The sequence below is a fragment of the Babylonia areolata genome, chromosome 6 (genome assembly GCF_041734735.1).
Source record: "Babylonia areolata isolate BAREFJ2019XMU chromosome 6, ASM4173473v1, whole genome shotgun sequence".
In the NCBI taxonomy this organism is placed as follows: domain Eukaryota; kingdom Metazoa; phylum Mollusca; class Gastropoda; order Neogastropoda; family Buccinidae; genus Babylonia; species Babylonia areolata.
The window spans coordinates 54,030,886-54,058,319 of NC_134881.1; the positions used below are offsets into that span (position 1 = coordinate 54,030,886).

The 27,434-nt window shown below is 44.3% G+C and overlaps 1 protein-coding gene across 6 annotated transcripts in view; it reads right to left on the reverse strand.

The window, feature by feature from the left end:
• Window positions 1–2,876: 2,876 nt before the first annotated feature.
• LOC143283157 (uncharacterized) overlaps window positions 2,877–27,434 on the reverse strand; it is a 58,488-nt gene continuing 33,930 nt past the window's right edge. For 2 of the 6 annotated variants that reach the window (XM_076589307.1, XM_076589308.1), the window contains 8 exons: window positions 18,401–18,497; window positions 16,465–16,654; window positions 14,350–14,432; window positions 11,805–11,880; window positions 9,241–9,332; window positions 7,984–8,053; window positions 7,367–7,510; window positions 2,878–5,835 (listed from right to left, as the gene is read on the reverse strand). In XM_076589307.1, the coding sequence (XP_076445422.1) occupies window positions 5,752–5,835; window positions 7,367–7,510; window positions 7,984–8,053; window positions 9,241–9,332; window positions 11,805–11,880; window positions 14,350–14,432; window positions 16,465–16,654; window positions 18,401–18,497 (836 nt within the window). In that variant the 3' untranslated portion in view covers window positions 2,878–5,751. Of the gene's footprint in view, window positions 5,836–7,366; window positions 7,511–7,983; window positions 8,054–9,240; window positions 9,333–11,804; window positions 11,881–14,349; window positions 14,433–16,464; window positions 16,655–18,400; window positions 18,498–26,963; window positions 27,048–27,434 lie in introns of all 6 variants that reach the window. The other 4 variants (XM_076589304.1, XM_076589306.1, XM_076589305.1 and 1 more) reach the window with 4 other exon arrangements.

Consider the following 27,434-nt stretch of genomic DNA (forward strand, 5'->3'; position numbering starts at 1 on the left):
AGAGGAAAAAGATCACACCAAACCAGAAACTCCTTGGCCATCCGCTTGAAAACATCAACACCACAAAATATCTTGGTGTGAACATCCAAGACGACCTACGCTGGGGATACCACATCAATTCTACAACCAACAAAGCCAACAAGACCTTAAGCTTTCTCCAGCGCAACTTGAAGATAGGAAACAAGAAGACAAAGGAAACGGCATACAAAACCCTTGTTCGACCTATTCTTGGGTATGCTGCATCTGTGTGGGATCCCTACACATTCAGTGAAATCCAGGCCATCGGAAAGGTCCAGCGCCGAGCAGCAAGATGGGTCATAAACCGACATCGACAGACGTCTTGTGTCAACTCCATCCTTAACTCCCTCAACTGGTACCCTCTGCAAGTCAGACAGAAAAAATATCGCCTGGAGATGTTTTACAAGTTCCACCATGGCCTCATCTCCATCAGCTCAATCTACCTTCCAACACCATCAGACAGCAGGCTGAGCTCCAGGAAAAACAACACCTGCAACTACGACATACCTGCCTGCAGGACGCAGTACAAACAGATGGCTTTCTTCCCCCGTACCATCCCGGAATGGAATACACTGCCCCAGGAGGTTGTCAAAGCTAAGTCGCTGGACTGCTTCAAGTCTAGACTCGCCTGCTGCCTGTGACACAACAGAAAAGACTCACCCCCCTACCCCACCCACCCCACACTACTACCCTCCAACACCTCTATTTAGGTCCACACCAGCCAGCAAGTCCACCCACCCCCACTTTTTTTCTTTCGTTTTTTTCCACTGGTAAGCAGTGTCGTAGAAGGCTAGGGCTGTGCCAGTCAGGTGTATTCCCGGGGACCGCTACGGTAGCCGGATTGGCCAAGCTGGAGATGCGAACACACCAGTGGACTGTGCCCCATCTCCCCCACCAGTTAACAGAACATCCCTCGGTAGCCCAGCTGAATTGCGCCCAACAGCAACCTCCCACAACATGATAATTTTCATCAGCATACCGATGTTGGTCGTTAAGTGGAAGAAGAAATGCCCATGAACTGGTGATGGATGAACTTGGTAGACATTCTCTGAATTTTTTCCTTTGCATGTTGACATGTTGGAGTGCTGGCACCATCCTGTTACCTGGTTACACAGAGCGGACATTCCCTCCAAAAGTCAGGAGTGGTTGTGAAGGTATTTGACTCTGGCAGTCCTGCAGATTGTTGTCTCCAGAACTCCACAGCCAGAAGAGACCCAAGATTCCTTGTGATGCCCCTTTACTGGTGATCAGCACATCCTGTCAGTTTCTTCAGCTCTGTTAACAGGGGACTAGGTGACCAATTAACAATTCATGTTGTGTTTTCAACAAGAATGAAAGAAGTGCTGGGGACATGGGCCTACAATCAACCAGTTTTCAGATTTCTCTGTGTGCTTGTGTGTGTGTGTGTGAAATATGCATGTGATAACTGAAGATAAAAATGGTCTTGTGTTTAATATCATGGTGGTTGAAATGAAGTCTATGCAACCAAACATATTTTTAATGGCACGGTTCATTCATGTTAGTACGAATATGAATATGCATTTTTATTGTTTCAATTTTTGTTTACCAAATGGGGTAGATTGCTGTTTGAATATTACAAAACAATATGGAATGGTATAATAAATAGGAAGTGACTGAGTGGCTGACCTCACCAAAGGGTTGATGTGTGTGTCATTCCTGTGTGATGAATGTGGTTGATGTGTGTGTGTCATTCCTGTGTGATGAATGTGGTTGATGTGTGTCATTCCTGTGTGATGAATGTGGTTGATGTGTGTGTCATTCCTGTGTGATCAATGTGGTAGATGTATGTGTCATTCCTGTGTGATGCCATGTGGTTGTGTCATTCCTGTGTGATGAATGTGGTTGATGTGTGTGTGTCATTCCTTTATGATGTGTGATGAATGTGGTTGATGTGTGTGTCATTCCTGTGTGATGAATGTGGTTGATGTGTGTGTCATTCCTGTGTGATGAATGTGGTTGATGTGTGTGTCATTCCTCTGATGTGTGTGATGCAAATTGTTGATGTGTGTGTCAGTCCTGTATGATGTGTGATGCAAATGGTTGATGTGTGTGTCAGTCCTGTATGATGTGTGATGCAAATGGTTGATGTGTGTGTTGCAAATGGTTGATGTGTGTGTCATTCCTGTATGATGTGTGATGCAAAGGGTTGATGCGTGTGTCATTCCTGCATGATGTGTGATGCATGTGGTATTTGTATTGTGATTGGGCAACGTAGGGGTGATTGTGCAAAATAAGCTTTATTTTTTGTTGTTTTTTTCCTTGATGAGGATTGACCATTCTGTTTCATTTGCCTGCTGACAGAGTGAACAAAGAGCTACTCTGGATTTCTTTGTGCCTCTCCTGTCCACCCCTCCCTTGTTCATTGGCCAATGTTTCTGGGGGCAGGGGGGGAGATCTGTCTTTGAGGGGCGGTTGTGAACAAGCAGTTGCACGAATTCTGCCAGTGACTCTTGTGAAATAAAATGTGTTCCGTTTCATTTCATTTCCTACTCCTCCCCTTCCTGGCTTTGCTCCTCTCTACTGACCTGTGGATACCAAGGGTCATGATTGTTGGTGGACATCCAAGAAATAACAGTGAAGAGCTAAATGAAGCATGCGTGGTTTTATCTCTTGGTTGGATGGAGAATGTTTATCACATACATGCAGGCAGACAGGCATGCACATACACAAGTGGTGACTTTTTAAAATACTTTTTATGGGAAGGGGTGGGGTGGAGAGGGGTATGACATAATCCAAAAAGTGTCGTCTTCATTTTGCGGTTTCTGACAAATAACAAGGGAATTGACCATTAACTCTCTCCATACGAACGGAATTGACCATTAACTCTCTCCATACGAACGGCGAAATAGACAACGTTAACAGCGTTAACAGGAAGTCTCTTATACTGAAGAGGTGAATGTTGACAAAGAATACCACAATTCTTACGATGGAAGCTAAAGGTTGGGTCATTCAGACACCCACTGGACATCCGAGGGGTCTGTGTAGAGGAGAACAGAGGACTGGCTGTACTGAGTGAGTTAATAATTCTGCAGCCATCGCTCACGATTCTGAAACAGCAAATCATCACTTTTACTGGATAGTATTCTGTGTTCTTCACACAATTTTGGGTAGACAGTAAGGCCAGTACCATACTGATTTTTTTTTTCACAACACGCACACACACACACACACACACACACACACATGTGCATACATTGCTTTTATAAGACACACATTGATTTCTGAAGCCTTTTCAGCCTTTATTTTACAGCACAGTGCAGAGGGTCACACAATGTAGCTGCTGTAAAAAGGGAGCAAGTGATGTTCTGTGGCAAAGATCTTGTCACAGTCTGCCATGGCTTCAAGACACAAGGCCTTACAAGCTGTACAACTCATGTTCTCTGGCAATGAATCTATCACAGTCTGCTTTGTCTTCAAGACACAAGGCCTTACAAGCTGTACAACTGATGTTCTCTGGCAATGAATCTATCACAGTCTGCTTTACACAAGGCCTTACAAGCTGTACAACTGATGTTCTCTGGCAATGAATCTATCACAGTCTGCCATGGCTCAAAGACACAAGGCCTTACAAGCTGTACAACTCATGTTCTCTGGCAATGAATCTATCACAGTCTGCTTTGTCTTCAAGACACCAGGCCTTTCCATCTGTACAACTGATGTTCTCTGGCAATGAATCTATCAAAAGCTGTACAACTGATGTCCTCTGGCAATGAATCTATCACAGTCTGCTTTGTCTTCAAGACACAAGGCCTTACAAGCTGTACAACTGATGTCCTCTGGCAATGAATCTATCACAGTCTGCTTTGTCTTCAAGACACAAGGCCTTACCATCTGTACAACTTCATCAATAGATTAGAATGGAAAACAGCAATGTCAGACAGTGCCATAATTTACAATAAGGTAAAAAAACAAAACCGAATGGTCCCAAAGTCTTTCAAGGCCAATGGGACAATGAATTTCAACCCACTATGTCTGGGGCTTGGCATAGGGCGGTTAAGACAGGGCCAAGTCCTCTCCTTCCACCCCTTTTACCTCCCCCATCCCAAGTCGGGCAGAAGCATCACTTGTACATCATTAATGATGGCATACAATGTTGTTTGTTCAGAAGCGCACATCCACACACATACCCGTCCATTATTACACCCATTCACATACAGGGAAGTAATTTCCAAAGGTAAAAAGCAATATAAAGAATACTATATATTCAAAGTACTCCACAGTTAAATGTCCATAGCCGATCATCCATCAGGGCATTGAACCCAAGTCCACTGGGGCGAGGCACAGGTCAAGGCAGGGCCCAATCCATCTTTTCTGCCACTTTCTCCATCCCCAGCCAAAGTCGTAAGTCAGAGTCAAATGTCTTTCCCAAGGGCAACACCATGCATAAACATGGCCTCAAACTCTGATCACCCATCACAAGTCCAAAACCTAACCAATTCTGCCGCAACACTGAAAATATAATAGATATATCACAGCCTAACAAAACTCCTGTGAATAAAAACAAAAAATTCTGTCAAGCTTGAAAAGAAAGTAAGAAGGGAAGTGTAAGACGAAGGCAAAGCACAATGACGTGTGAACGCAGTGTACACAAGCACAAATCAATAATTCTTCATAAGAAAGACGTTTACCGAAGAACGCCCTCCCACCCCCCAAGACAAAATGAGTCAATCAAATCAGGGGAAAAAATAGAATCAACAAATCCAACAACAGGTACAGTAAGCCAATGGGTTGATCAAAGTGCTGGATTTTCAGTCTGAGAGTCCTGGGGTCAATCCCAGTATTTGCTCATGTTTGTGACAGATCCCCTGACTCATGTCGGTGTTTGGTGGGTCATGGAAGCATGAATATACCTTCCATGCAAACGGAGAACAGCTGCCTATGCAGCAGGCCATTTTGTTTTTGATGTCCACTTGTACATACCAGTGAACATGGGAAAAAAGGGAGGAAGTCGATGACATCCTGTCATACAATCTGATGATTGTTGACGTTATACATTTTGATTTTCACAATCAAATGTTATGATTAAAAAATGATAATTATGAAAGAATACAAGGAATGATAAACGAACATGAGAGTAGCAGCCAACGAACACAAAAAAGAAGCAAGTGAAAACTTTGAAGACAAAAAATGATGTTAAAAAAAAAAGAACAAACTTGATTTCAGTGATTCTCTTGAAATTAAATAATCTGACTGGGTATAAAACTGTTTAAGTTGCCAATGACACAATTTTTTGTCATAAGATCAGATAAGTTATAAGTAATTGCAAAAATACACACAAGAAAGAAAAAATATGAGAAATTCAAAACTAGTAAGCAATTCTCTTTATGACGGTGCTTGACACCTCTTCAACACACACACACACACACACACACACACATTATCACAGGATTCATACCTTTCATTTCTACATTTGATGATAATGCTATGTGACAAATCATTCTATTCACTGAAGTTCATCACATAAGAAATGACATGAAATTCTGAACCGGAGACATGATTTACATGGTCTGTACAGATAGAGCCAATATTACAAAAGACAACTGTACAAAGACACATGACACCAGAACTGAGACAAACATACACAGCAGTACATATGCACATGTACAAAATAAGTTAACACATCAGTAATCAACCTTCTACACACACACACACACACGTACACGCACACACACACACACACAGAGGCATACACACACACACACACACAGAGATCTACTTGGGTGCAGGCGGGGCCATAGTCAGGAAGAGCGGAACGTGAGCCAGATACTCAATCTTGGTGACATGGGAAGTGTAATCCTGGCCAACACAAACCACACCATTTGTTAGTCTTGGGGACATGGGAAGTGTAATCCTGGCCAACACAAACCACACCATTTGTTAGTGATGTGTGCAAATGTATACATGCATGCGTGTTCTGTGTGTGTATTTCAATATTTTTACCCACATACATAAGGATATATATATATATGTATGTATATATATAATATGCAAACACATCAATCATCCATGTGTTTACATCAATTCACCAATCCTCGTGTGCACACACATAAATCCATAGTACATGCTCATGTACACATGCAAATCCATACATACATACCCATCTACCCTCGCACTCTACAACTCCCCCTCCACACACATAAAGATACACACATTTGATACAAAGATACCGTCCCCCCCGCCCCCCGCCCCCCTCCACACACATAAAGACACATTTGATACAAAGATACCGTCCCCCTCCCCCCCCACCCCCCTCCACACACATAAAGACACATTTGATACAAAGATACCGTCGCCTTCCGCCCCCCCTCCACACACATAAAGACACATTTGATACAAAGATACCATTCCCCCCCCCTCCACACACATAAAGACACATTTGATACAAAGATACCGTCGCCTTCCGCCCCCCCTCCACACACATAAAGACACATTTGATACAAAGATACCGTCCCCTCCCGCCCCCCCTCCACCCACATAAAGACATCTGATACAAAGATACCGTCCCCTCCCCCCCCCTCCACACACATAAAGACACACTTGATACAAAGACAGTCCCCTCCCGCCCCCCCTCCACACACATAAAGACACATTTGATACAAAGATACCGTCCCCTCCCGCCCCCCCTCCACACACATAAAGACACATTTGATACAAAGATACCGTCCCCTCCCGCCCCCCTCCACACACATAAAGACACATTTGATACAAAGGTACCGTCCCCTCCCCCCCATTCCCCCCCCCCCCACACACACATAAAGACACATTTGATACAAAGATACCGTCCCCTCCCTCCCGCCCCCCCTCCACACACATAAAGACACATTTGATACAAAGATACTGTCCCCTCCCGCCCCCCTCCACACACATAAAGACACATTTGATACAAAGATACCGTCCCCTCCCGCCCCCCTCCACACACATAAAGACACATTTGATACAAAGATACCGTCCCCTCCCCCCCCATCCCCCCCCCACACACACACATAAAGACACATTTGATACAAAGATACCGTCCCCTCCCGCCCCCCCTCCACACACAAAGACACACATTTGATACAAAGATAAAGTCCCCTCCCGCCCCCTCCACACACACATAAAGACACCTTTAATACAAAGGCAGTACCCCCCCACCCCCCCAACATGCACATAAAGACACATTTAATAAAACACACAGTTCCATCCCATCCCCCCTAATCCCCCTTATGCACATTCATTCATCCACATACACATACACACACACGCTCTCATGCGTGCGCGCACACACACACGCATGCACACACGCATACACACACACACCACCACCACCACCACGTGTGCACACACTGACCAGACAGAGGGAATCGATGATGGTGTCCCACACGGGGGAACTCTCTTCCAACGGCGTTGTGTTCTGTGACCTGCCGATCACTTCCCTCAGCTTGTCTGTGCTGATCTTGCCGCGCTGGGCGCTGTCGGCCCAGTGAAACAGGTCCTGGCAAAGCCACACGGTACTGTGTTGTATTATGTTGTAGTGTGTTCGTTGTATTGTATTGTTACTGTGTAACTTCTCTAAGCTTCTCAATGCTAAGTGCTGTACACTCAGTGAAGCAGGTCCTGGCAAAACCTTACCTACACAGCATCTTCAATACTGAGGAAGGGTATTGAATAACTGCCAAGGTCTGCATGGGTAGTACCCAGCACACACACACACACACACACACACACAAACACAAACACACCATCACGCACTCAGGTGACTCTCAAATACACGTATGCACATGTGTAAGCTTAAAAGAGAAAGAAAAAAACAAGCAGACACAACAACACGCTACACATAAGTCTTGATTAAACACACTCAAATTCAAACACAAGTGCAAACCATTTCAAAATAAACTTCCTTTGAAAACCAAAACAAGGAACATTCGTTTCTATTTGAATGTACTTATGACTGTGGGCAGCACTCACCACATATCTGATGATGGACTTCTCCAGGGACTCAAACTCCATTTTCCCGAATGCGTCGTGAGCTGGACCACTGAAAGCACAGCACAAAAATACAGCGTTTATGATGCAGCCTGTCAGGAAACTGCCGGTGGTGATGTTCTCACAGTTTCTCTCCACATGCCAGGTCTAGGTCGCTTTATTTATCACTCTAATAAACGTCACGCTGCTTTATTATGATAACCGGCACAACTTGAGTTCTGTTGTGTTTTACATTTAAAACAACGAATGTACATGTTTAAGCGGACTTGCTCACGATGGAAGGCATTTACCATTTTGATTTTTTCGATTCATGTGTTTGCATGCCCGGTTTTACAAAATCGAGTCTGCGCGTGCGCAAGTGTGTGTGTGTGGGGGGGGGGGGATGTGGAAGGAGGTGTGAGGGTGTAGGATGGGGGGTGTGTGTGTGTGCTCAACATTGTAATAGGTCAGAAGGCCTTCTACGATAAAACATTTCTGAGTTCTGAGAGAGTTCTCAACATGCCGAACACCTGCCACTGGTCTATGAGCAGTTTGCATGAAAACAAGACATTCTGTGCAGCTGTCACAGTCTGAACTGGTGGACTGGCTCATGAAGTGATCATGTTGTCTGTCTGTCTGCCCCCCCCCCCCCTCGCTCTCTCTCTCTCTGTTTCTCCCTTACGCCCCTGCCCCCCACTCCCTCCCACCCCCATTTCCTCAAATAATCCATTCTCTTTTTTGTGAGGCAGGATGAATGGAGGCCAATGCATGCTTGTTCCTTTTCCCTCTGTTAAAAATGTTTTCATTTTCATTTCACTCTACCTTCCTCCCTCCCTGCTTTCTCTCATGCACACCCCCTCATGCACATATACACACACACACACAAACACGACTATTAAAGCACTACTCACACACACACACACACACACAAATACACACACACACACACACACAAGTACACACACACACACACACACACACACTCACTCACACACACATACACACACACACACACACACTCACTCACACACACACATACACAAACACACACACACACACACACACACTCACTCACACACACACACACAAGTACACACACACACTCACTCACACACACACACACAAGTACACACACACACTCACACACACACACTAGTAAACAAACCAAATCTTGACCAGAATGAACACCAGTAACTACAAAGGACACAGGACACCACCCGAAGACCCCAGCAACAGAGACAGAGGAGGGACAGAACGCACGTGAGAGAGGCCACCCTCTTGGTGAGCTGGTCCAACATCATGAACTCATCCACCCCGAAGAACTCGGCACTGGAATGGGTGATGTCATACACCTGAAGCACACACACACACACACACACACACACACACACACACAGTCAGGACACCACACACATAAACATATCACTAGGGGAGCCTGTTCACATCTACGGAAAACAGTTTCAGTTTCAGTTTTAGTTTCTCAAGGAGGCGTCACTGCGTTCGATCAAATCCATACACGCTACACCACATTTCCTAAGCAGATACCTGACAGAAACATAACTCAACGCACTTGTCAGGCCTCGAGTGCATGCTTAGATATTTGTGTGCCTATCACAGTGGATTTCTTTTCACACAATTTTGCCAGAGGACAACACTCTCATTGCCATGGGTTCTTTTTCAGTGCGCCAAGTGCGTGCTGCATACGGAACCTCGGTTTATCGTCTCATCCGAAAGACTAGATAGCTCAGTTTGATTTTCCAGTCAAACTTGGGAGAAAGCGGTCGCACTTTGGGTTAGGCTGTTGTCAGGTATCTGCCTAGCAGATGTGGTGAAGCATATATGGATTTGTCCGAATGCAGTGATGACCCCTTGAGAAACTGAAACTGAGCAAAACACACACACATCAACGTATCATTAAGGGAGCTCACCCATATGTCAGGAAAACACACACATCAACGTATCATTAAGGGAGCTCACCCACATGTCAGGTAAACACACACATCAACGTATCATTAAGGGAGCTCACCCACATGTCAGGTAAACACACACATCAACGTATCATTAAGGGAGCTCACCCACATGTCAGGTAAACACACACATCAACGTATCATTAAGGGAGCTCACCCACATGTCAGGTAAACACACACATCAACATATCATTAAGGGAGCTCACCCACACGTCAGGTAAACACACACATCAACATATCATCAAGGGAGCTCACCCAGACGTCAGGTAAACACACACATCAACATATCAAGGGAGCTCACCAACATGTCAGGTAAACACACACATCAACATATCAAGGGAGCTCACCAACATGTCAGGTAAACACACACATCAACAAGGGAGCTCACCAACATGTCAGGTAAACACACACATCAACGTATCATTAAGGGAGCTCACCCACATGTCAGGTAAACACACACATCAACAAGGGAGCTCACCAACATGTCAGGTAAACACACACATCAACAAGGGAGCTCACCCACATGTCAGGTAAACACACACAAGAATATATCATAAAGAGAGCTCAGTCACATGTAAAGAAAACACACACATTATCATTAGCGGAGCTCATGCACATGCGTGAACTGACAAGCGCTCAGGTGTGTTCGCTGTGCCTCTTATGTGTACCCTCTCTTACACTACACTGCATTACACTACACACACACACACACATTCACACACACACACTCACACACACACACACACACACACACGTGTGTGTGCACATGCATACACACATCTATATACACAAATATTTTGTCACACACACACACACACACATAATTATATATATATATATACATTTGGATAATTTTGTACACAAGTGTGTGCGTGCACACACACATAAATTCACAGCACATATGATTCTCTCTTTATTCCCCCCCTCCCCTCCCTCTTTCCATGCCCCAGTTTCTCAGACCAGTCATCAAGTACGTATCAAAAAGAAGAATAACAATAACTGCGTCCTTGTTGTTGTCCAGTTTGAAACCAGAAAAATGTCTGTGGGCACCTGTGCAACAGTTCTAGCAGAAAAAAAAAAAGAAATAAAAAGAAGAAGAAGAAAAAAAAAGGAAACATCACACTTATAACAGAGACAATGACCACACAGCACAAGAAAATGATGAACCAACCTAAACACTTATAACAGAAGCAATGATCACACAGGACAATAACTTAATGAGCAAACCAGCACGCTTATAACAGGGACAACGATCACAAAGCACACAAAGAAACTGATGAACCAACCAGCACGCTTATAACAGAGACATCGATCACAAAGAAACTGATGAACCAACCAGCACGCTTATAACAGGGACAACGATCACAAAGCACACAAAGAAACTGATGAACCAACCAGCACGCTTATAACAGGGACAACGATCACAAAGCACACAAAGAAACTGATGAACCAACCTGCACGCTTATAACAGGGACAACGATCACAAAGCACACAAAGAAACTGATGAACCAACCAGCACGCTTATAACAGGGACAACGATCACAAAGCACACAAAGAAACTGATGAACCAACCAGCACACTTATAACAGGGACAACGATCACAAAGCACACAAAGAAACTGATGAACCAACCTGCACACTTATAACAGGGACAACGATCACAAAAAACTGATGAACCAACCTGCACACTTATAACAGGGACAACGATCACAAAGCACACAAAGAAACTGATGAACCAACCAGCACACTTATAACAGGGACAACGATCACAAAGCACACAAAGAAACTGATGAACCAACCAGCACACTTATAACAGAGACAAAGATCACAAAGCACACAAAGAAACTGATGAACAAACCTGCTTCACAAAGTCCTCCTGCTGACGGGAGAATTCTTCAGGAAGCCGAGACTGTAGCTGATCAAAGCGCAGGTGTCTGAAACAGTCACAGTTGTAGGGGAAGTGGTCTTCATCTACACAAATCCACATCACAGTAAATATTATGGTCAGCAACTACACCAATCTATGGTCAGCAACGACACAAATCTATGGTCGGCAACTACACAAATCTACATCACAATATGGTCAACAACTACACAAATCTATTGTCAGCTACTACACAAATCTATTGTCAGCAACTACACAAATCTACATCACAATATGGTCAGCAACTACACAAATCTATTGTCAGCAACAACACAAATCTATTGTCAGCAACTACATAAATCTATTGTCAGCTACTACACAAATCTATGGTCAGAATCTACACAAACCTATATCGCACTATGGTCAGCAACTACACAACACTATATCAATGGTCAGCAACTATACAAATCTACATCAATGGTCAGCATCTACACAAACCTACATCAATGGTCAGCAAATACACAAATCTACATCACCATATTACGGTTAGCAACAAATCTAAATTACGATGGTCAGTAACTACATAAATCTACATCAATGGACAATGGACAGCAACTAAACAAATCTACCTCAATGGACAGCAAATACACAAATCTACATCACCATATTACGGTTAGCAACTACACTTATCTACATCACGTACTGGTCAACAACTGCACAAACCCACATCAGAATACATCACTTGTAAGCAATCATATTAGGCAAGATGATTAACAATAGATTACTACACATGACTTGATTAAACAATCACTTTGGGGGAGATTGTCGACAAACAACAGAACTCAACATGACTCAAACGTGTCTCCAGATTAGGTCAACGTAACGTCATGAGCAGAACGATGGTGATACTAGACAACTGAAATACCAGACTATCTATACTGACAAAAAATCCACTGAAGTCTTTTTTTTTTCCCAGCACAACAATCACATTTTCAGAGATGTCACATCACCGGGCAATGATAGAAGAGATTGTCACCAATAACAACTAATCACTTCATCATTATAAGCATTTAACACTGAATTTGGTGTCGAAATAGCCACTAATAACAACTAATCACTTCATCATTATAAGCATGTAACACTGAATTTGGTGTTGAAATAGCCACTAATAACTAATCACTTCATCATTATAAGCATGTAACACTGAATTTGGTGTTGAAACAGCCACTAATAACAACTAATCACTTCATCATTATAAGCATGTAACACTGAATTTGGTGTTGAAAAAGCCACTAATAACAACTAATCACTTCATCATTATAAGCATTTAACACTGAATGTGGTGTCGAAACAGCCACTAATAACAACTAATCACTTCATCATTATAAGCATGTAACACTGAATGTGGTGTCGAAATAGCCACTAATAACAACTAATCACTTCATCATTGTAAGCACTCAACACTGAATGTGGTGTTGAAACAGTCACTAATAACAACTAATCACTTCATCATTATAAGCATTTAACACTGAACGTGTTGAAATTGCCACTCATAACAACTAATCACTTCATCATTATAAGCATTTAACACTGAATTTGGTGTTGAAATAGCCACTAATAACAACTAATCACTTCAACATTATAAGCATGTAACACTGAATTTGGTGTTGAAATAGCCACTAATAACTAATCACTTCATCATTATAAGCATGTAACACTGAATTTGGTGTTGAAACAGCCACTAATAACAACTAATCACTTCAACATTATAAGCATGTAACACTGAATTTGGTGTCGAAACAGCCACTAATAACAACTAATCACTTCATCATTATAAGCATTTAACACTGAATGTGGTGTTGAAACAACCACCAATAACAACTAATCACTTCATCATTATAAGCATTTAACAGCCAGCAAGGTGTCCTTTAGTTGTACTTAATTATTATTTCTCTTTGAAGTTAGTTTAACCCATTCAACCACGGGCCTGTCACTCCACTTTTTATGCATTAAATATATGCCAAGTATAAATACTGCCATCCACCCAACACCTTTTATGTGTTAAACATGTGCTGACGTATGAATACTGCCATCCACCCAACACCTTTTATGTGTTAAACATGTGCTGACGTATGAATACTGCCATCCACCCAACACCTTTTATGTGTTAAACATGTGCTGACGTATGAATACTGCCATCCACCCAACACCTTTTATGTGTTAAACATGTGCTGAAACCCACACACTCCTCCTTGACCCTGAAACTGACCATGAAAGCGACACTGACCCTGACCCTGACACAGAAACTGACCCTGAAAGCGACACTGACACTGACCCTGACACAGAAACTGACCCTGAAAGTGACCCTGACCCTAACCCAGAAACTTACTCTGACACAGAAACTGACCAAGACCCTGACACAGAATCTGACCCTGAAAGTAACACTGACCCTGACCCTGAAAGCAACACTGACCCTGACCCTGAAAGCGACACTGACCCTGACACAGAAACTGACCCCGACCCTGACCCAGAAACTGACCCATCCATGTCGGTGTCCAGACGTTGGAAGGTCTGACGCAGGCTGGACATCTGTTCCTCCGACACCTCCAGGTCCAGCCCAGCCTGATGGGACAGAAAGCCACTCTGGTCAACTGATTGCTTCATTTAAAAATATTTTCATTCCTTTTACACAATACTACACACAACACAGATGTAACACATGACATCAAATCAAAGCTTAAGTGAGAAAAAGATGTGTAATAAGACATAGGACATTATACAGAGGGATATGGGAAATACGTATTGCAGGTTCTGCACTCATTCCTTGATTATTATAAACTGAACAAATGACATAGGGAAACAAACATAAGCACCACAACGACAGTACATCAAAGACAGATACAAAAAATAAAAAAATGGAGAAAGATGATACAAGGACAACACTAAGGGCACTTTCTTATGTGAGCAAACAGGAAATGTCTTGATATGGATATCTATACTGTATTTTTTCGTTATAAAATCTAAATAGGTAATATAATACACTCCAGATGCAAGCTGACGTCAGCACAAGACAAACCATGAACAAGGCAGAGGCAATGGATTAGTTCCTTAATTAATCAGACAATGAAGGAGTGATGCTGGGGGCTAATAACAGTGAACGGTCTGGGGAAAAACAACAAAAACAACAATAATAATAATCATCATCATTATCATCATCATGGAAGTCATAAAAATAATAATGGATACTTATATAGCACACTATCCAGAAATCTGCTCGACCTGCTTTACAAAACACTTTTGTTTACATAACACAGTACATCAATGTTACGCACACAGTACACACACCAAAATGTGATTAAGAAATTAAACACACACACACACACACACACACACACACACGCACACACACACACGCACACACACACACACACAATGCATACATACATTTTAACATACATATGTACATATTGTACATATTGATATTGACAAGAATAACAAGAAGAAGACAGGTGCCTGCACTAACTGAATTTCACCGCTGTGTTTATGTTTTCTCTCCATGACTACGGGGCAAGAGAGGGAGGAGGGGGTGTGTGGCAGAATCAGCCAGGCGCTGGATTTCTTCACCAGTGATCCGGCACAATCAGTGAGGCGCTGGATTTCTTCACCAGTGATCAGGCACAATCAGTGAGGCGCTGGATTTCTTCACCAGTGATCAGGCACAATCAGTGAGGCGCTGGATTTCTTCACCAGTGATCAGGCAGAATCAGTGAGGCGCTGGATTTGTTCACCAGTGATCAGGCACAATCAGTGAGGCGCTGGATTTGTTCACCAGTGATCAGGCACAATCAGTGAGGCGCTGAATTTCTTCACCAGTGATCAGGCACAATCAGTGAGGTGCTGAATTTCTTCACCAGTGACCGGAGTTGAAGGCCCCATCTCTGCCTGCTGTTGTGTCCTTGGGAAAAGGCACATAACTCTGGATTTCCCCACTCCACCCCGGTGTGAACGGGTACCCGACTCTGGTTGGGGAAGGTTTAACTCACTCAGTACGGCCAGTCCTCTCTTCTCCTCTACACAGACCCCTCAGATGTCCAGTGGGTGTCTGAATGACCCAACCTTTAGCTTCCGTCGTCAGAATTGTGGTATTCTTTGTCAACATTCACCTCTTCAGTAAAGAGCCTTCCACTTGCAATATTTTGATGATGGTAATTGGGGTGAAACGCTGTTAACGTCGTCTCTTTCGCCGTTCGTATGGAGAGAGTTAAAAGTGGCGGAAGGGGAGGTTTGGGCCCTGCCTTCCTACTGCCTTAAAAGGCTTTGGAACCTATAACCTTTTTAGACATCTTTGCAGAGTACTTTCAAATTCATGGAAGAGTTAATTGTTAGCTGCAGCTGTTTTCCTGCATTATTATGTTGTTTTTTGGGGAAAAAAAACCCAAAACCTAGCTGCTCTGTTCAATGACAAGCTGACAAAGACACAAGTCAGATACCACCACCACCACCATCATTTTTTTTCTTCTTTTTTTTTCCGTCATTTTTTCAAAACAATATGTGAAGCAAAACGGAGGAAGAAAAAAGGTGAAGGCAGATACTAGTGATATTGTGTCCAACCATAAGGCTCTGGCAGGGGTGAGCACAAACCATACGTGCATACCTTCAGAGGGTTGGGGGTCTTCTGACTAGCCCCTGACAGGGCCTCCTCCGTGGGACGTGGTCCTCCTTCAGTGGTGGGGGGCGGGGGCTCGGGGCTGCCCCCCTTCTGGGTGACTGGCATGGTGACAGGCTGGGGGTAGGACGGTCGCTGCTCCTCCCGCTCCCTGCCTCCTTTCTTGGGGGAACGAGCTCTGTGCATGTCATGAGGCAGCTGTCATTCGTGTTCAGAGCTGCCCGCACAGTTTCTGGTTAACGACATTTGTGCTACGCTTTTGTCAGTGTGTGTGTGTGTGTGTGTGTGTGTGTGTGTGTGTGAGTGTGTGTGTGTGAGAGAGAGAGAGAGAGAGAGAGAGAGAGTGTGTGTGTAAGCGTGTAGGTACATATGACAGACAGAGAGAGAAGACAGAAACAGAAAGAGAGAGATGAACAAATTACTATCCCGTGTAAACTAACTTTTTTTTTCTACTTTAAAAAAATGGTGTCAATAGTTAACCCTTTGACTTCTGAAACTATCTGTAATTTTTGCAAAATAACCACCAACCTCTAAATCACAAAAATTAAAAGAATGCAGGGGGGGCAGTGAGAGGAGGAGGGGGGGGGTGAGGCTTGTGAGAGATGAAGGGGGGGGAGTGAGAGGGGGGGGGGGGGGGCTTGTGAGAGATGAAGGGTGGGGGGGGCAGTGAGAGGGGGGGGGGTGAGGCTTGTGAGAGATGAAGGTGGGGCAGTGAGAGGGGTGGGGGGGGCTTGTGAGAGATGAAGGGTGGGGGGGGGGGGGGCAGTGAGAGGGGGGGGGGGCTTGTGAGAGATGAAGGGTGGGGGGGGGGGCAGTGAGAGGAGGGGGGGAGGCTTGTGGGAGATGAAGGGGGGGGGCAGTGAGAGGAGGGGGGAGGCTTGGAGGAGATGAAGGGGGGGGGCAGTGAGAGGAGGGGGGGGGAGGCTTGTGGGAAATGAAGGGAGAGGGGGAGGCAGTGAGAGGAGGGGGGGCTTGTGGGTGATGAAGGGGGGGGGAGTGAGAGGAGGGGGAGGGGGAGGCTTGTGGGAGATGAAGGGGGGGGGGGCAGTGAGGGGAAGGGGGGAGGCTTGTGGGAGATGAAGGGAGAGGGGGGGGGGCAGTGAGAGGAGGGGGAGGGAGGCTTGGGGGTGATGAAGGGAGAGGGGGCAGTGAGGGGAAGGGGGGAGGCTTGTGGGAGATGAAGGTGGGCTGGGCCTGATGGACAAAGCAGAAAGAGAACGTCGGAATTTCAACAGCCAGGATTTCACCAAAAGCTAGCACGGACTTCACCCCCCACGTGGAACTCCACTCCTATTTTGACACCCAGGAACCCCCCCTTGGGGTGCCGCGCACTGGCACACTGACATCCGTCCAAACTCACCCTTAAAGCGCCACTGGCACACTGACATTCGTCCAAACTCACCCTTAAAGCGCCACTAAGACTGACATCCGTCCAAACTCACCCTTAAAGCGCCACTGGCAGACTGACATCCGTCCAAACTCACCCTTTAAGCGCCACTGGCAGACTGACATCCAAACTCACCCTTAAAGCGCCACTGGCAGACTGACATCCAAACTCACCCTTTAAGCGCCACTGACAGACTGACATCCAAACTCACCCTTTAAGTGCCACTGACAGACTGACATCCAAACTCACCCTTTAAGTGCCACTGACAGACTGACATCCAAACTCACCCTTAAAGCGTCACTGACAGACTGACATCCAAACTCACCTTTGAAGTGCCACTGAGACTGACATCCAAACTCATCCCCTCCAACAACGCCACGACCTTCACCGAAACAAGATCCCCCCCTCCACACCCCTGCCACCCCTCTCGCACCCCTTCATTACGGGCAGCAGCCGATAGATACCAGTATCGGATGTTGCGAGATATTAGTGCCCATGGTTGCACTGAACTCTTGACAAGTTCACCGTATCACTCACAGCAGTTCATTCTGCTCCTCTACCCAGGCTGCACTGCGGCTGCTGTGTGGGACGCTGCTCTGTGATTTTGATAGGCTGGTGTCGTCACGTGGTAATCCTGTCAAGGAGAAAGGGAAAAAAAAGTCCATCAACTCATGTCACGGCTGGTCCAGTGTCCACAAAACTGTATGCGGCAGGCTAGATGAGAAGATTGATATATATATAAATCCCGTAAAAATGTGGGTAACTTGCATTGCTTTTTTTTGTGTCAGTGTGTTTTGAACACAAAATACTAATAGGCTACATCGTTAAAAAGAAATCCTATCTTGAAGTTTTCATTACGTCTATTTCTTGTGAATATTCAATGGAAGAAACGTTCTCTTTTCTTTTCTTTTCTTTTTTTTCTTTTCTGTCAGTTTCTTTTTTTTTTCTTCTTTTTTATCTTTCGTTGCATTTCATACTTAGTAGCAAGTTAGGAGTTTGCAATCATTTCATTTGGTATGGATTCTAACTTCGATTACTGATTCATTATTTTTAGCCTTTTAACAAAGGAAAAGTATGTTCAAAGATTTGTACTGCTAATCTATGCTCCAAACGATTTTTAACTGATTTTTGGCGAGCTGCTGAGTGTTCTGTGCAACAGGCCTATAATAGCGAGTGATATAGAAATACGTCATTGGAACAGATGGTCTACCACTCACGTTGAGCAATAACTCAACACTGCCAGTCAGTCAGTCATGGATGTGTTAGCAATTAAATGGCGTAATCCCTAGAATGTAAATGTGTCCTGTTTCCACAGATACTCAATCGGTAACATCATATCTCTCTATCTCCCCCTCTCTTTCTTTCTCTATTTCAGTGTGTGAGTGCGTCCATTCACATTCTCCACTCAGTCACATGCACACCGCGCACTCAGTCATCTATGCGACCCCCAGACTTACATGGGCGTACACACACACACACACACACACACACACACACACATACACACACACACACACACACATACTCACACACACACACACACACACACACACACACACACACACACACACACACTCACTCACTCACACACACACACACACACACACACACACACACACACACACACACAGAGGGTGAACAGACGTAAAATCAATTCAAATCATATAAAATCACGCACACACACATTGGCACACACACACACGTGCGCGCACGCACAGAGAGAGAGAGAGAGAGAGAGAGAGAGAGAGAGAGAGAGAGAGAGAGAGAGTACACTTTAAATCAATCACATTATCAATTCAAATCATATAAAATCACGCACACACACATTGGCACACACACACGTGCGCGCACGCACAGAGAGAGAGAGAGAGAGAGAGAGAGAGAGAGAGAGAGAGAGAGAGAGAGAGAGAGAGAGAGTACACTTTAAATCAATCACATTATCAAATCAAATCAAACAGTGATACGCGCCCCCCCGAGGGTTTTCACACAGAGGGTGAACAGACGTAAAATCAATTCAAATCATACCAAATCACACACACACACACACACGCGCGCGCGCGCGCAGAGCGAGAGCCTGGGAGATAGAGAGAGAGAGAGTATATACTTTAAATCAAATCACATTATCAAATCAAATCAAATCAGCCACACACACACACACACACACACACACACACACACGCAGAGAGAGCCTGGGAGAGAGAGAGAGAGAGAGAGAGAGAGAGAGAGAGAGAGAGTATATACTTTAAATCAAATCACATTAACAAATCAAATCAGTCACCCCCCCCCCCCCCCCCCCCCCCCCCCCCCCCCCCCCCCCCACACACACACACACACACTGAAAATAAAAGAGAACTGCATGCTGGCACGACAAAACAAAAGCAAAAAAAAAAAAAAAGGAAACGAAGCCAAAAGTGAAACCAATCAATTAACAGTAATCTGGTCAGTGCCTAATAATAGAATTAGCGAATCAGTTCAAGCAGTCACTGCACACCGGATAGAGAGACCAGTGACGTGATAAATCAGTTCACTGATAAAGTTCTATTGGAGCAAACAGCCTGCAGCGCAAGCCGGCCAGACTGCTGACAATGCATATACTGAACAACGCAAAAACACTGCACAGAACAACGCAAGAACACTGCACTGAGCAACGCAAGAACACTGCACTGTGCAACGCAAGAACACTGCACGCAAAAAACACTGTTCTGAGCAAGACAATCACTCATGTCACTGTTCGCATTTTTAGGCCAGTATGTTCTTTCCGTTAAAATAGCGTCGTCATTTAACAGCTAATACCTTTTCGTTATCAAAGCGCAATTGTTAAAATAGCCGCGTCGTCATTTAACAGCTAATACCTTTTCGTTATCAAAGCGCAATTACTAAACAGCTTATATCTTTTCGCAATTGTGGTAGGCACGCCTACTTGCGAACAGCCTGTAATTGCGAACGGTTCGTGCACCACCCCACTTCGAAGTGTTCTCATCACACACATTTCAGAATTAAATTTTATCGTCTGCTTCGACCTCGTTCTGATACTTAAATGACTCGAATATTCATTTCTGAGAACAAGTCAAGCATCGGCTATTTCCGGCTATTTCCGCATTCTTTCTTCTCTTCGCACACCACTACCGACCAAGTTCACAAACGTGCTCTCAAAATTCTAAAAAAAACAAAACAAGAGAAGCAAGTAGTTGAACATGAACTTTGACACAGGTTTAAATAACTGATCTGATTGGATGAATATGTTGAATGAATTGTAAATTACCAGTGCTGGGAGAATTGATTTCAAGAAAGCATGTTGGTGACAGATCAGAATGTCAGTTTTGACAGGAATCTCCAAAATAGTGTCGATTGTAATTAGACTTTTGGATATGTTGACGCGAGTCTATTTGTGAACGATGCTGCACAGATTGGTATACTGAGCGTCACAAAAGAGTGTGTTTTGCGTGGTGTGGTGTGGTGTGGTGTGTGTGTGTGTGTGTGTGTGTGTGTGATCAAAACCAACAACACAACAGTCTGGTGTAATGTTCCAATAATATGTTATGTCTAATGAGTTCAAGACCTGCTTCTGTTTTAATTGTCCACGTGTACCTAAACCCATCGTTCGCAAGAAGACTTGTCCGTTCGCACTGACCCTCAGGTACCCCTGCTTGGCTCTGTTTCAACCGTAGAAAAAACGCTGAAAAGGAGTAGGCGAACTTTTCCTGATGCAACCAATCGGAGAAAACCTTCAAAAACAAAAGAGCTAAATTTGACGATCGTCAGTACAACCTGTTCTGTCTGTACAAATGCATACGTTGAGCTGGTCACTTCGACTGAATCGTTTCGCAATTATGCCCACCTACCATAATTTATAGCTGAGTTATTAAACAGCTAATACATTTTCGTTATCATACCGCGGTTGTTAAACACCTAACACCTTTTCGTTATTATAGCGTAGTAAGTAAACAGCTATTTTTCGTTCCATGTTTCGAGTCCCGCATTACAGAAAATACAGTCTGCTAACCATTAATTAAATTAGCTCCCCTGAGAGCTCTTTATCTCCTGAGTTCCATAAGCTAAAATTATTCATTGGATTTTCATATTTATGGCGAAAGTTTTGCAAGTTTGTACGAAGCTCAAGTTGTGTTTGCAAAGCCATGGCTGAACGCAGACAAACCCAAACACTTGCACTTGTATTGAAAGAATTCTTTCGCGATGCAAACAGTAGAGATGAAGATTGTGGACTGAATGAGACAGAACTGCGTGAAGTTGATGCCGAAGACGCTGATTTTGACAGTGGAGGGGGGTGGGAGGTGGTGTTGTTTGACGAAACTGAAGACAAACAAGCTCAGCTGATTCAAGATGCAGGTGGGTGTTTTCGAGGTTTGTCAGTTTATTATTTGCTCTCCGTTTGTTGTAACAATGAATATGACTGCATTGTGTGTGTTTTGAACGTGTTAGCTGTGGTGTGTTAGGAGGAAGGTGGCAGAATGGTTAAGACGCTCAGCTGCCAATACAGAGAGTCCGTGAGGGTGTGGGTTCGAATCCCGCTCTCGCCCTTTCTCCCAAGTTTGACTGGAAAATCAAACTGAGCGTCTAGTCTTTCGGATGAAACGATAAACCGAGGTCCCGTGTGCAGCACGCACTTGGCGCACTGAAAAAGAACCCATGGCAACGAGAGTGTTGTCCTCTGGCGAAATTACGTAAAATGAAATCCACTTTCATAGGTACACAAATATGTAAGCATGCACTCAAGGCCTGACTAAGCGCGTTGGGTTATGCTGCTGGTCAGGCATCTGCTCAACAGATGTTTTGTAGCATGTATGGATTTGTCCGAACGCAGTGACGCCTCCTTGAGAAAGTGAAACTGAAACTGTGGTAATTGGCTTCGTCAGTCACTGATCAGTGTGTGTGAGTGAGAGTCAGTCACGTGGGTACTGTGTCTGACCATCACAGCCCAGGGGGGCGTGGCTTGCTGGCTGGCTCATTGTTGATGACAGCGTGTGTCGCTCGCCTGCAGCTTTCTGTGTGTTCGTTCCTGAGTGTGTATTGGTTTGTTGTTGTTGTTGTTGTTGTTGTTTGTGTGTGTGAGAGAGAGAGGGGGGGAGGTGGGGGGGGGGGGAAGAGATGATGTTTATAAAACTGAAATCAGAGAATGATATACAGAACTGCATGCCTAAATTACTTTGTAAATGCAACACTTGTAGAAGTGTGTGTGTGTGTGTGTGTGTGTGATGTGTTGTCATTTTGTTTTGTATGAGAAAGAGAATGAAGGGGGTGTGGCATACCATGAACCAGTTTCAGTTTGTGTGTGTTTTGGGGGTTTGGGGTGGGGGGTGGGGTAGGTATGTGTGTGTTTGTATTTCAGCTTCTGAAAACAATCAGAAATAAAATGGTACCATTTCATGATCTTTTTATATGTAAAAAAAACAAAAACAAAAAAAAACCCCCAAACCCAACAGACTTAGTCTTTTATGTATTTCAGGTATGCAGCATGCTGATGATCATGATGTTCATCCTGGACTATCTGGAGTTGACAAGTTGCCACAAACCTACAACTGAAGACCAGCAGCAGCAAGACCAAAAGGCAGTAAACAAGCCTCCAGCAATTCTGGATTACAACAAAAACATGGGTGCCATGGACCATCATGACCAACAGCTGCAGCCCTACGATGTCACAAGGAAAACCTTGAAGTGGTACAAATAGCTGTGTGTGCATTTTCTACAAATTGCCATGCTGAATGCACACATCCTCTACAAAAAAAGCAGGCAACAGCAGTACACTCCTGGACTTCAGAAGGATGTAATTAGTGCCATGATTTTTGGTGACCAAGACACTGCTAAAGATGACCACGCTGTTTGTCTTGTGTGGACGTCACTTCACCCCACCTACCCCACAGAAGGCCTGGCCACAAAGGAGGTGCAGAGTCTGCTGGAAGAAAGGACAAAGAAAGGGTGTGGGGTTCTACTGCCCAGACTGCCCCAGCAAACCAGCACTGTGTCTTGAAGACTGTTTCTGCAAGTACCCCACACAGCGTTTTTACTGGCGGTAGATCCTGGGTGAGTACACCCTTTTCATTCTTTGTGTGGACTGTGTTGGAGTCTTATGTACCTGGACACTGTTGCTCAGCCTTGACAGTGTGAGTGGTTGATCACAATAGTCACAAGAAAGACACGTTGATAACCTGGTTGATATTGTAGCACCTACATGATGGAATGACAGTCCCATTTTTTTTTTATTAATGCATTTGATGGAATTTTTCTGTCAGATTGACTCATTATTTGAACATGTGAGTATCAAAAACAAAATCTTGGTTCATTTTCCTTTCATTTGATATATACTTTTATGCACTTATCTTCAGTACTTTTTGAAATATAAGCAAATTAAAATCATTGGCGTGTTTTTCTTGTTTTTCTGAAAATTTTCTCAGCATAGGCCATAGCAAAACGTACTAGCAGTGAAGGGGTTAACAAAGTGAACAATGGTGGACAAATGGATGCAAGAGCAGAAATTTCGTCCAAAATCCAATTGTATATTGTAAACATAAAAATTTTAAAAAATCAGGTGCTCACACTATTCCCCAAGAAATGAACCACTTCCCCACCAACCCACCTACCACCACCACCACCTCCACCACCACCACCACCCGGGTATCCACTCACCACCCACCACCACCACAAGCGGGAACCCCAGTGGGAGACACCAGGAAAAAAAAAAACCCTCAAAACCCGAAGCATACAGTGATGCCGGGATGCCATCACCACGGTCTTCTTACCAGCAGGGCGACTGGGGTGGGCGTGGGAGTGGGTGTGGGTGTGGTGGGTGTGGGGGGCCTGAGGGAGGGGCGGGAGTGGGGAGGTGAGGAGGTTGGGCCCCCCCAGCACGCACAGCCCCGGGCAACCCGTGCAGGGCCTCAGGAGGGAGGAGTGACAGCAGTAGGGACCAGGGCCTGGGGGGCCTGTGGCGGGTTCATGTCATGTACAGTATACCTCGCTACACACACACACACACACACACACACACACACACACACACACACACACACACACACACACACACACACACACACAAAGGCAGTGGGGGACCAGCAATAGCAGCAGCAGTAGTAGTAGTAGCAGTAGTAGTAGTAGCAGTGGCAGTAGCCACAGCAGCAGTAGTAGTAGCAGCAGTAGTAGGAGTAGTGGTAGCAGCAGCATGAGTAGTAGTAGTAGTAGTAGTACTGAGGAACAGCAGCAGCAGTAGTAACAGAAGTAGCAGTAGTAGGAGTCAGTCGTAGCAGCAGTAGCAGTAGAAGCAAGAGTAGTATTAGCAGGAACAGCAACACCAGTAGTAGTAGGAATAGCAGCAGCAGTAGTAGGAGTAGAGGTAGCAGCAACAGCATGAGTAGTAGTAGTAGTGTACCACCACCACCAGCAGTGGTAGTAGTAGCAGCAGTAGTAGTAGCAGCAACAACAGCAGCAGTAATAGTAGAAGTGGTAGCATCAGCTGCAAGAGTAGTAGTAGTAGTAGTAGTAGTAGTAGCAGCAGCTACTGCAGCAGTAGTAGTAGTAGCTGAATAATCATAGTGATGGTACGTGTGGTGGCGGTGCTGATACATGGCAGTAGTCAAGTAAAAACAAAAAATTAAAATGATCTTTGATGAAGTAATAAAAAAAAATAAAATAAACGTACTAAAAATTGTTTAAAATTAAATACGAGTTTTAATTAGGCTAATTACAGTTTATGAGTAGCACAAGAAATTTTCTATTGTCCTGACGAGGGACAGACAGACCACGAATGCCACCGAAGACCCTGTCAACATGCACATAGGGACTTTGATACTAGACCCTGTCAACATGCACATAGGGACTTTGATACTAGACCCTGTTAACATGCACATAGGGACTTTGATACTAGACCCTGTTAACATGCACATAGGGACTTTGATACTAGACCCTGTTAACATGCACATAGGGACTTTGATGCTAGACCATGTCAACATGCACATAGGGACTCTGATTCTAGACTCTGTCAACATGCACATAGGGACTCTGATACTAGACTCTGTCAACATGCACATAGGGACTTTGATAGTAGACCCTGTATACATGTACATAGGGACTTTGATGCTAGACTCTGTCAACATGCACATAGGGACTTTGATACTAGATCCTGTCAACATGCACATAGGGACTTTGATACTAGACTCTGTCAACATGCACATAGGGACTTTGATACTAGACCCTGTATACATGTACATAGGGACTTTGATACTAGACCCTGTCAACAATTCACATAGGAACTTTGATACTAGACCCGGTCAACATGCACATAGGGACTTTGATACTAGACATGCACATAGGGACTTTGATACTAGACCCTGTCAACATGCACATAGGGACTTTGATACTAGACCCGGTCAACATGCACATAGGGACTTTGATACTAGACCCTGTCAACATGCACATAGGGACTTTGATACTAGACCCTGTGTACATGTACATAGTGACTCTGATTCAACCAAAGACCCTGTCAACATGTACATAGTGACTCTGATTCAACCAAAGACACTGTCAACATGTACATAGTGACTCTGGTTCAACCAAAGACCCTGTCAACATGTACATAGTGACTCTGGTTCAACCAAAGACCCTGTGTACATGTACATAGTGACTCTGATTCAACCAAAGACCCTGTCAACATGTACATAGTGACTCTGATTCAACCAAAGACACTGTCAACATGTACATCGGGACTTTGGTGTAACCAGCGTTCTAAAACAAGGGGAAACATGTAAAGTTAGTCAGGTTCAAACTATACTTCAACGCTCACTGTCGTTTGCTATATATACGGAGCAATATGCAGAAAGGCCAAAAAAAAGGGGCAGTTATTCACAGCAATTTTTTTTCCAGGCGAATACATAGATACATGACATCCAAAAAATAAAATAAAATAAATAAATCAGCGGTACCAGTGCAGGCACATTACAGCAGGGCAGAAATCCTTTAGAGGTTAGAGTTCCAGGGTCTGTCTTGAAGCTTTTGTTGTTCGCCTTAAAACTGCGATTAGTGTACATGGATAAAAAACAAAAAAATAAACACATGCAATGCGTAATTGGGGTACAAGGGAAGACAACTGTACTGGAGAGATTGAGGCGGGCCTGAAGGTTGGTCACAGTTCTCTTCTCCTTCGCCAGCAAGATCGGCGATCGTCTGTCCTTGACCTCTGACAATGGCAATTAGTTAAGACAATTAGGACAGATTCGGTTCTCTTTTGGCAGCTGTGTGCCTGTTACATGTACAGTCTGGCATGGCTGCAAAACGCACGTTCTGTGGTGATCAACCAGCAGCCCTCAGCATCAACACAGACACGTAGGCCTTCACAGCCAAGAAAAGACATGACGAGACAAGATAGGACAAGATAGGACAAGACAAGACACTGGAGACAAGACAGGACAAGACAAGACAAGACGAGACAAGATAGGACAAGACAAGACACTGGAGACAAGACAGGACAAGACAAGACAGGACAAGACAAGACAGGACAAGACAAGACAAGACAGGACAAGACAAGATAAGATAGGACACGATAGGACAAGACAAGATAGGACAA